Source organism: Opisthorchis viverrini (assembly GCF_000715545.1).
Source record: "Opisthorchis viverrini unplaced genomic scaffold opera_v5_53, whole genome shotgun sequence".
Taxonomy (NCBI): Eukaryota; Metazoa; Platyhelminthes; class Trematoda; order Opisthorchiida; family Opisthorchiidae; genus Opisthorchis; species Opisthorchis viverrini.
In genome coordinates, this window is record NW_008751710.1 from 1,472,719 (window position 1) to 1,484,088 (window position 11,370).

Consider the following 11,370-nt stretch of genomic DNA (forward strand, 5'->3'; position numbering starts at 1 on the left):
ATGCCATCCAGAACCAACAACGTTACTGAGGCATCGGTGATCAAAAACCTGAAAACGCCCCACATCATATGTTCGCGGAGGCTGCGTCTCTCACCCATACAGCAACGCAGCCATTACTGCAGCCTGGTGCACGCGATCATTGAGACCCAGTGATATGCCTTTTTGATGCCACAAGTGACGCAACTCAGTAAATATGATTCAAGCCTTTGAGATTCGTGCACTGACTTCATCGGACACTTCCGTCGGAGCTAATACAACTATGTAGGCATGTGAAGCTCTCCACAAACGGTTTGTAAGGTGTATGTTCAGAAACTCAGATCAGAGACTTTACGTTATGGAGTGTGACTTTGCACTTTGAACGTGCAAGGCGTTTTCCAAAAGATGGTATAACGGAGCTTGCGCTGTCTTTTCACCTTCAAAGATGAGGGCTCTGTCACCTGCGTACTCCAGATCGACAAGGTTCTCACTAGCAACAACTTGAACACCTAAGCTTTGAAGGCCTTCCAAGGGATCGCCTCATCACAGACAAAGATGAACAACAATGGAGATAGTATACACCCTTGTCGGGCACAATTCTTTGTAGGGAAGCTTTTGGGGAGCTCTCTTTGAACTCTCACAAGCCCAGAAGTATGTGATAATAGGGACCGGATCATGTTCATTAACATGCGGGGCATGCCATGTTGAGCAAGTATGATTAACAGCACTGACCGATCGTCAGAATCGAGCGCACCATTGATGTCAAAGGACACCAAACTTGTGGGTCATCTATACATATGGCGCTACTCTAACACATGACGGAACATGAAGATATGGTCAACGCGGCCCCTACCCGGTCGGAATCCCCTTTGATTCTCACGAGTCAGGGTTTCACGTGCCACCGTAATTGTTGACGGTTGGGCTTAGGTTGTCCGGTTCCAAACCCATGCCAATTGACACAGTGTTCCGTACTTGCCTATGGTAGTCTCTGTGGTCTGAATGACACCCACTTGGACGTTGAGGAGAGAGCCCGTCGTGGAATTCTGTCTGATATGCTTCGGGAAACACAACACGAATATCATTATGTTTGCCGGTAAGATAAATGCTGAAGTCAGTGGAGCGATACCCTTGGGAACCGAAACTTCTGGCACAAACAATGGAAAACAACTTCTCCCGCTATGCGATGACCATCACCTGTTTCGATCTAGCACCATTTGCCAACATAGACCATGGTATCTTGTAAATTTGCTGCGACGAGGCTCAGATCAACTGTGAGTCCATTTAGATTATATGGATTTGTGCTTTCTCTGGACTCCGGAAGCTATTGAAAGTCGAATCGATCCAACCTCTTCGGAGGACAATCATAGCCAAACAATGTCGAAGGCAATCAGTCTACATCTTTGCGGAGGCAACGTACGTGGTTTCGGCTGTTCGCATCTGCTTAATGCATAGAAGCATATAAATACGCTTATATTAGTAGCGTTTGAAATTATTTTCTGCTTTTCCGTCACGTGTATACGAATACTATAAACCTCGGGATCAGCGACTCGGATTGATCCCAGAATATCCATGCAATGACTGTGACGATAAACACGGACCAATGAAACAACTAGCCATACGGACTCTCGGAGAATACGGAGAGCTGACCGATAGCAAAAGCCCAGAATATGTAGCAGGAAGTCACCACCTGAATTTGTTGTGCCAGTCTATTCAGTGGACGGGCGGGAAGAAAGCTACGGACAGCAAAACAACCAAAGAGAAACACGACTCAACATTGTGCTCGCAATTGCGTCGTATTAAGCGATGGTACGAACATTTCGGAAAGCTATTCAGCGCGGCTTTTAGAGACGATGGATGCAGTGGGGTTTGATTATCGGTAAAAATGAAACAAATTGCTAACTGTTCTTTCTGAGTTGCTGAGAGTCACCAGCTGCAGATAGAGTAGGCTTAGCTTTTATGCTACCTTGCCCGATTGAACTTCTTCGCTTTACGTTGATTAAACCAGACGTTCTTTCGGATTGCGACGTCTCTACCGCAGTTTTAATCCCCAGAAATAGCACATGGAAACTGTGGATAAACCACTTTGGCATTAGCTTTTTGGGGCTGTAAAGCCGATTAAATAAAGGAAAATCGTTTAGCTGTAACAGCCTCCCGGTGCCTAGCTGCCATACCACCCTTAGGAAGCATGAGGGCTGGGATACTGCCAGGTTGCCCAAGCCTAGACAGGGGGGGTCGAGAGGCAGAGGTCGGGTTTGAACCACGGACCTTCCAGTCAGCAGATTCGCGCTATAACCTTTTGAGCTGTCTCGCCCCGACTAAATGAACTTTATGACAATGAAGTATCTTCGTCAGTGCAGGTGTTGCACCCTGTAATAATGGTAGCGATGAGTATATGGAATCCGTTGTGTTACTTGGTTGCATTTTCTTCCCTTTTCAGTCATTTACCTCAGTCATCTTCGGGATTAACAGTAGTCCTTTTTATTTTGCCTGTACTGAGTGGTAACGAGGCAGTCTAGAGACAGTATAATCTTTCTACTTTTTCCATATCATTCTCCCATCTTCTAACCATATTTCCACGATAATCACCAACATCTGCAACCTACTACTCATTGATGAGCGACGTAACTTTCCCCTTTCTATATTGTAGCTTGTTCCTGGCTATGCACGATCAATTTGAGTCCTTTGGTTATTCTGTCGCTTAAATTATGGAAAACGGACATCGGTATTCAATAGAAGAATCAACGACAGTTAGCAATACAAATTCAGAATCCCCTAAGAAAGGCTCAACTACTAATGAACGTGCTGCGCAGAATGCCGGAGGCACAACCCTGGATACTCTTGCGGACCATTCTGATCAAGGTGAAACAACCCAGCAACCTATGCCGACTACCAGTCAGCCGGGCCTCATAGCTGTTTCAGATTCACCCACCCACCTTGTCGTTCCGCATTCTGCAGACATATCTGCCCCTACCTGTGAAGATGGCTATCATCAGTGCAACACTCCCGATCGTCTTTCCGTCAATATGACGAGTGCTCTAAGTGCCGACAAATTTCGAACCACTCAGTACTCTACCGGTTCATATGTTAGTCAGCCCGTGCCACCCCACAACTATCCGTCGTCCATGAATATGATTGCCGCAATCCCAGAACAATTCCCTCCCGGTGCACACCCGGGATATCCATCTGGGGTAGTTGTCCCTCAGCACGTCTCACCGTACTTGTTACATCCGCGATCTGTCCCATATATCTCCTCTAACTCGTCACCGAATCAGTTGCATACTCTGCATACCTCGGCAGCAGCAGCTATTCCCGCCGCAAACACACACCATCCCTTGGTCACAACGCCATCCTCTATACTTCCTAGTACAGATTTGATCATGCCTTCTGTTGAGAGCACTGTTCCTTCTACGCCATTGTTTCTTAGTTCCGCTGCCAGTCCCGTGAATTCAGGCGTTAATCCCACCGACTTGACTAATTCTGCAACTGGCCCACCTGGTGTACAAGGAGGAGGGGACTATTACGTCATGGTTCATGTGGATGCTGGTGCCACTTTCTCCGTTCGTGTAGGTGACCAGATCCAACACATACCAGGTATGCATCGGCCCTTTTTCGCACTATGCGAATTGCCCATCTGTTACTTCGCCAAAATTTTCAGATGCCGTAGCATCCCATATTCGTGTTTTTTTTCGTTCGGCGCAGCTTATCCTGCTTAGGAACTACTTGCAGATTCTCGATACATGCTGTCTTAAAAAGCCATTCGTTTCAGTTATTTGTTGTTCTGTGTGCATAATCGAATTTGGACTAAAGAGGCGGGATTTCAGGGGAGGTCCATGATAGAGACACTTGTCTGACGGCAGTGAAGCATCGGTGTTGAAAACTGATGTCATGCTGTCGATGATCATAATGATGGTGAAGATGACGATGATGACGTGCTTCCGCATTTTTCTGCTAACGACGTAACTTTTGTTTCTGAGTGAACTAGTATCGCATGGTTGCATGCGAACTTTTGTTCCGTTTTGTTGAAACGAATTTTCTCAATAATTTTCGGACTTCGGATGCGAATTTCCACAGATTTTGATAGGTGCTCTGGAAAGACATGCAGACTGTGTTTGGCAGCAAAAATATGTATTCCCCTGCCCTCACAAGTTTACTAGCTTGATTGCCCATAGTTTATTTTGGCTACTAGGCGAGGTTTCTTTCACATAACCTCGCCAGGGAGACACTTTCTGGTTACAGTAGAGATTGACGTACTATCCTAGACACTGAGCAATGGAAGTGCCCTGCGCGACTGACTCAGTTTATTTTTCTGCCTGTAATGTTGAGCGACTGATGTTACGGGCATCGCCGGTACCTGGTCTTCCTTTGTGGTAACTGACCTGATGGTCGTTCAGCTGTAACGCCCTTCCAGTGCCCTTCAGTGCCGTCCGAAGAAAGTACAAAGGTTGACATATTGCCAGGTAGCTCAAGCCTGGACGGGAGCCATCGAGATGCAGTATTTGAGTTCGAACCAAGGACCTTACGACAATGATAGAAAGTGCATCCGCTGGAAGTTGTCCATTTAACCTACGGAAAACGGAACAGAGTGTTGTTACTGTGGAGAACAGATAACAGGAAACCAATCAAGCTTTTGTCATCAATTGCTTTGTTTAAGAACTAACGGTCATGTCTCAGCTCAGTTCTCGGTCTGACTTTCCCAAACTAGAGTTGTCAGCAGGAGAACCACAAAAGGTACAGCATATTAAACGCTCAAAATGAGTAAAAAGTGTACAGTGTTGGGCACCTCAGTTATTTCCTCATGGTGAAGTCTCAGTCTGTCAAAGTAGACACTTGTCCAGGGAACCTGGTATGCAGTTTGTTTCCGACAGCACCTTATATCGAGACTGCAGACTACACCTCTCCCTGTACTTTCGGGTCGGTAATACTGTTCTGCAGTCAAACAGCATCCGTCGTTTTAAAGGGGTATCCAATTTCTTATTGTTATAGTTGTTTTGGTATAGTTGTGTGGTTTCCAGATAGCTCCAAGCTGTTCGATGTGCTTGTTAAAGGCTGCCACTACTTGATGGACGTAATCTGTGGCGGACGTTCGATATGACGATTGTGTTGGCAATCGTGCATCACTGTGTAGCCTGGTTTCACGCACTGTCCACATGAGAAACAGCGCCTGACCGGCGAACTTGCAGACCAGTCCTCTGCATGGTAAAGCTGCCTCAGCACGACTTGGTCCGATGTGCTCGGGTTCATTTCTGGAAGTACCTTCAGAAGAGCCTCGAAAGATCCGTTCAACCAACCCGTCACCTTACTGGTGATGGGGTATGGTGCAAGTTTTGTCGGTGCCTCGCACATTTCATTTACTGAAATGCTTTCAGTTCAATTTACGGTCAGTATATATTTGATTGGGTGCATTGCTGACAGATCCAGTATTTGATGATTGAATTAATTACAACAATTGCGTCGGCCTGAAAAATGATACTACTGCCTCGCACTATTTGGCAAAGCAGACCACTTTTGTGGGTATATGTTTGTCCTTCCTGGGCGTTTCGCTTATTGGACATGTGTTGTCAACTTCAACCATTTCGTCCAGATAGCCGGTTTTCACTGTTTCAACCGGTGCTGTGCTTCGACGCGTCATATTCTTGAGGAGCCAACATGCTTGATATGAGTTGCATCTCTCTATGTTGGTGTGGTCACCAGTAGTGGCTGCGTGTGGCGAGTTCTGGTTTGCTTATTCCAGCGTGGGTCTTTTCTTCCCGTAGCTTTTCGAATGCCACGGGAGCAACAATGTGCGGTACAAGCTCGCTGCTCAAACAGTTCCGTACGCAGCAGCAGCTCATATGTCGTTATCAGCTAGTCCTGCAATGAGCAGAACTATCTTGCTTCGGAGCGTTTGCTCTCCATATTCTGGTAGTTAGTAGGTCTGTTAGCTCCGCTCCTCGGAGCTTCATAACAAACTTCACTGCTGGATCTTTATATCACACATTTAGCCACTGTTGGTGGCGTTATCTCCTTTATACAATTTGGCGGTAGGATTTAGCGTAACAGTTAGTGAATTTGATGATTCCCGTATTTGACCTTGTCAGCATGATGAAACAAAAGACCGAAAAATGCTCTGAAATGCTCTCAGCGTACACTGTTGACTGATTAACTGCGTTTCTCGGGACAGGATACCCTACCATCCATTCTTGTTGAATGATATATCCTCAGGTGATTTCTTTTAAGTTTGCCCGATCATTGAGCTCACAGGCTGGTAACAAAGCATTTCGAAGCATTTCAGTAGTCCAAAGTTCATATTCCTCAGAACTAGACAGTCTTCTCATGGATGGCTCGGTGCGTGTCATATACTCAAAAAACTTGTTTTCAGGGCACTCTCACTTGGGGATAATGGATACGGCATTTGAAGTCTGCCTGGGTTGGTTGATGGCTCTCTAGGCTCAGCTGTAGCACCCTTTCGGTGCCTGTCATGCCACACCCGAAGGAAGCATGAGGACTGGGATACTGCCAGGTTGCCCAAGCCTAGACAGGGAAGTCGAGCGGCGGAGGTCGGGTTCGAGACAGGGAATCGAGCGGCGGAGGTCGGGTTCGAACCACGAACCTTCCGCTCTAAGCATTTGGGCCATCCCGCCCCTATGGCTCTCTACAAACCTGTGCGTATTTTTTCGCTGATCATCTTCACCCGAGTTTATTTTGGCACCTGCGGCTTACACACAGCAACACATTCGGCTCCGCACAAGCTACTTGTAGTTCGCCTACTGTTGGCAGATGCCCGATGGATCGGTCACCATCGACCGGCAGATCCGTTTCAAATGCCTGTCAGCTCCGGATAGTTATCACTAATTTAGTTCTATATTAGAATACATCTGATACGTTATATTGGCCATTCCGAATTTGCACACGAATCACCTCGTCCGTAGTCATCTAAGTGTAGCAGACGTATGTAAATGTTTTGTTGTGTATCAGTCACGTCTAGTAAAATGAAGAGCGCCGTCACATACAATCCACAAATTAAATGGTATCGCTGCGACGCGGAGTGTGTGTGACGCAGTTCCTTGTAACCAGCCTTCCAACGGGAAACTATCGCCATTCAATCATCCTTTGAAAATGCTTCCTCGCAACGGAGTCATGACTTTCGTATAATCCTGATTCCTAATGTTTACCTTTCTACCTGATGGCCTAGTCTAGTCTGTTCGGTCACGGATGCTCTAATGCGACTAGCCTGGCGAACATCCTAGCAGAGTACATAAAGGAAGGTGTGAAGAGTGTCGTTCATTTCAGCTAGCTATTGGCTTAGGCCATCCTATTACTCGATAACTTGTAGACCAGTTGTCCTAACTAATCACAGATTCACACTGAGAAAAAAAAACTAGTCGTTCCAAACTCATTAGTACATGGCTTTAGTGTGGCTCATATGAGCGTAAATGTGGTCAGCCCAGGGACCCTTTGGTTAGCTCTTGACGTTAGAACCATGCAACTGCCAATCGCGCGTTCACACGCGATACTGAGCTTGTACTCGGTAGCCGAAGGTTTAGTAAGCCCACATATACTCAAATGAGAAGCCAATAAAGGACAAACGACCTTGGTCAGCTGAGCTTTTGCTGGTGCGTTTGGTTGTTTTTTTTCTCGTATGCCATTCAGTGCACTGGCGCATATCATTCCGAGAATGGTGAATGCTGACGTATAGCAAGGCTGTTTGCATACAAACATCTCCAGGGGACAGCACAAAGTTCGGCGTCGATTCCCGGTCACTCTGCGCTTCACTTATCTTATTAAACTTCTCCTATGTGCCTAATAATAGATGTTTTTTGTTGAACCGATAGACACCCACTGACTGGGTTCGCGTACGTTCACATCAGCATTCCACGCGTCTGTTTGATTAGTTCAAATGGACACCTGTCATTCATGCGGAGGTTGTCGTCACACAGGCATTCGATGTTTCTGATGTTTAGTTACGATCACAGGAAACTTTTTTCGCCAATGTATCCTAGTAGCTGGCGAGCTAAGAAGGAAGTCTGACAGCAGTGTCCCTGTATTTTGATACCACAGTTCTCTTTTCTACTTGTTGTCAGTTGATTTGTCGGCATCTTTAGTGCACTTCTATCTATGGTCGTCAGGCGGCAAATGCCTTTTAGGATAGTGTAAATTGAATGACGTTGTTTTCGCTGAATTGTTCTATGTTGGAAACCGCTTTTCTACTAATATGTGGCTTTCGATTTGAAATTAGGCAACTTCATTCGCAGTTTTTTTTAAAATCGGTTTAGTTGACTTTTGAAGACACTTTAGATCATTCTGTCCTTCGGCTGTGCTATATTGAAAGAAAACGGACTTCCTTTATCCACCACATCAATACGGATGTGGAACAGATTTCACGGTGGAATGTTTGCAACTGCTTTACGGTCGGTCTGATGCAAGTGTAGGCTTTTGTTACAAAAACAACATCACCGAATGCACTGCTCCACTTTTCTTTTGCCTTGCTGAATGTTGCTGAGCATAGCCTTACGGACAGACAAAGATTTAGGGTTCTTATTCCTTTGATAGCGAACGAATATTTTGGATCGATTCGATTACCAGTCTGCAGCAAGTGGTGAGCAACACACCATACAGGATCGTGTTTTTGACTCAAGTGGTTAGAGCGTGGATTTACCGACCGAAAGGTTCATGGTCCGAACCCGACCTCTGTCTCTCGACTTCCCCTGTCTAGGCTTGGGCAACCTGGCAGTATCCCAGCCCTCGTGCATCCTTCGGGTGGCATGGGAGTCAGGCACCGAAAGGGTGCTACAGCTGAACGTGTTGTTTGACCTGCAATCCTATGGAGACAGTTGCGTTGTTGCCGGAAGCATATATTGTGGTATGTATTCTACCAAGCCTTCTGGTAGATATCGATATGCAAGTTTTTCCGCACCTCGAGGGGAACTGAGAGATTGTGTGTGTGTGTGTGTGTGTGTGGATGCTAAATTTCAGCTAATTCTTGGAGTACAGTTCTAGGTAAGCGGTAGCCGCGCAGCCGAAGTCGATCTGTGTACTATGTCGTTTGCCGACCGGTCACCCCTAAACCGGAAGAACCGATATACATTTCTTCTATGCAATGCTTGCGAATCAGCCGTTTGATATATTGCCCAGCTGGGACTGCCGATAAAGTATTCCGGCTAGTCACTAGACTTTCATCCAGTCTGGACTGAAAGTAGGTCTCATCCTGCCGAACTGTGTGTCTAACGCTTGTATACGGTTGTTTCGAGGATGGCAGAATCCCAGATACTGACTGACTCTTTCATGTGGACTATAGAAAAAAAGAGCGTTGTAGAAACCACCGATCTTTATGCTCATTTCAAAAAGTATGAATTGTTTGGTGATGCGTAATCACAAAATATATTTGTTTTGTACGGATAGAGTTCAAGAGTTCAGTAAAAACTGTTTCCATCAGTTTTGTGTGTACAATGATCTTTAAAGCAGTGCATGTTACCGTTATCCTAGTCATCAGACTTTGGTTGTGCATCTCCGTGTCTTCAACTTCGTTCCCAACTCCGCATGAGTAGCGTCTGGCAGCTGAAGCGAGTTAATGAACTACCTCCTTTATTGTCTTTTTCAACTTGTCACGGTGATTTTGAGAGCTTTTCCATAGCTGATTTCACCTGATTTCACCTGTCCAGGTTCTTAGCGAGTGACATTCGTTTACCTTGCAAGAACTCCACCACTAACACCGTGATTGCCGCCAGTAACACATGTCCGCGCTTAACTGGTAGAGCCGAAAGACGACGGAATTCACTCACTTTGGATGAGCTGTCCGAGTGTGAAGTCACTCGTGCAAATCAAAGCTACTAATTCCTTTGCCGATTCTTCAGTCTGTACCCTAGCCGGTCTCGTCCGTCTGTCCGTCCGGCCAATGGAAACCGAATTACTCATCTCTCGAATCCTACGCGCACCTTTGATTCCTGACCCCCTGCATAACTATTCAGCATCCCAATCATTGTCTGTTCGTTGGCATCTTAGTGAATCGAATTCTCTTTACGCATAAGATACTGTTTTTTCCCATTGTTGTCGCACTCTCACTCAATGGTGCAGTGTAATTGGCTGGGCACAAGTAGCTTGGCGGGTGGCCGTTCGCTTCCGTGATTCGTGAACAGCACGATTAAGACGGTTTGCCCGAAACACATGTGGACGTCCACGCAACCAAGCGAATTAACTGTACTCTGCAGCGAAGGTTGCTTGTGGTTGTGTGGGTGTGCAAAACCGTTCTTCCAAGTCTGGCACTTGTGTGGCACACTTCCTGGACAATACCGGCCCGGCAACTTGCGTTTACCTGGCTTCTGCTTTTGTCGATCGTTCAACCCACTCCCCCCCCACTCGATTGTGCCTGCCTTGTGTGTGTGCGAGCGCGCCTTTGCACTACGCATATACTAATGGACAAACACATCCGCGCACACGTAAGCACACAGTAGGTTCTCCCAGTCTCTTGGTTGCGTCGCAGACCATCAAAGTGTTCCAAGTTGTACTTGTGATTAATCAATTAGCCGTCTTGGCTGTAGAAATCAGCCGCTGTTGGGCTACCTAGCCGAGGCCAGTCGCTTGTTTCTAGTTGCGTCTACCAGCGTTGCACACAACCCTCGACCAACATTGTCCGACATGCGTGCGGGATTACTAAACCCTAGTTTGGCCTGGTGACGTGCAAAGTTCAGACAATCAACCGGGGCTTTACTGACTACTTTTCTACCTACTTATACCCACATTTTCCGCTCGCTAACATGGGACTTAGTCAATAGCGTCAGCAACAACATTTTAGACAGGGCAGACGGGCAGCTGTGAACAGTGGGTCACTTCTAAATATACTACTTAATTTGTATAGGAAGCCAAACTTGTAAACAGCAACTTACCGTTCTACTTCCAAGTCCAAGTGACGATCCAGAATGAAGTCCTCTTGTGAAAAAGACTCCATCTAGGAATGCGATATGAAGGGTACAATAATAAAACATTACTGTGTCTACCCCAAATTGCTTCAATACACAATAAAACTTGTGAAATCCTGAAATTCATGGAACATGAAGCGGGTGATTTTTGATCAGTCCTGAAATGATCTTTGATGCACTCGAATCGGCTCAAACGATCTCTATTTGAATGCATGAACTCATTTAGTACTACCACGAAGAGCTTGACACTGTCTTAATCAACCAGTCTGAAGTACTGGAGACGTCGTTTCGTACCAGTTGCTAGGCCACCTCTAACATTTCAACGTGACCGTTACTTTTGTACCTGTATTTGACTGCGCACAGTGTTCCACAATGGGATTGAGTTTTCGAAAGTTACGGCGTGTCTAGGCCACCTATTTCAACGTGACCGTTACTTTTGTACCTGTATTTGACTGCGCACAGTGTTCCACAATGGGATTGAGTTTTCGAAAGTTAAGTTACG

The 11,370-nt window shown here is 46.1% G+C and overlaps 3 protein-coding genes across 3 annotated transcripts in view; 1 reads left to right on the plus strand and 2 right to left on the minus strand.

Moving 5' to 3' along the window:
* The window catches only part of T265_03689 (hypothetical protein), a gene marked incomplete at both ends in the record, with an annotated part of 28,735 nt that overhangs the window by 6,880 nt on the left and 10,485 nt on the right, over positions 1–11,370 (plus strand). The window contains one exon of the mRNA XM_009168231.1: positions 2,624–3,567. Coding sequence (XP_009166495.1) covers positions 2,682–3,567 — 886 coding nt within the window. The remainder of the gene's footprint in view (positions 1–2,623; positions 3,568–11,370) is intronic.
* T265_03690 (hypothetical protein) lies at positions 5,029–5,319 on the minus strand (the record flags this gene model as incomplete). Its single annotated transcript, XM_009168232.1, has 1 exon — positions 5,029–5,319. The coding sequence occupies one exon, from the start codon at positions 5,317–5,319 to the stop codon at positions 5,029–5,031; it is 291 nt and encodes a 96-aa protein (XP_009166496.1).
* T265_03691 (hypothetical protein) overlaps positions 8,775–11,370 on the minus strand; it is a gene marked incomplete at both ends in the record, with an annotated part of 7,971 nt that continues 5,375 nt past the window's right edge. The window contains 2 exons of the mRNA XM_009168233.1: positions 8,775–8,880; positions 10,836–10,897. Coding sequence (XP_009166497.1) covers positions 8,775–8,880; positions 10,836–10,897 — 168 coding nt within the window. The remainder of the gene's footprint in view (positions 8,881–10,835; positions 10,898–11,370) is intronic.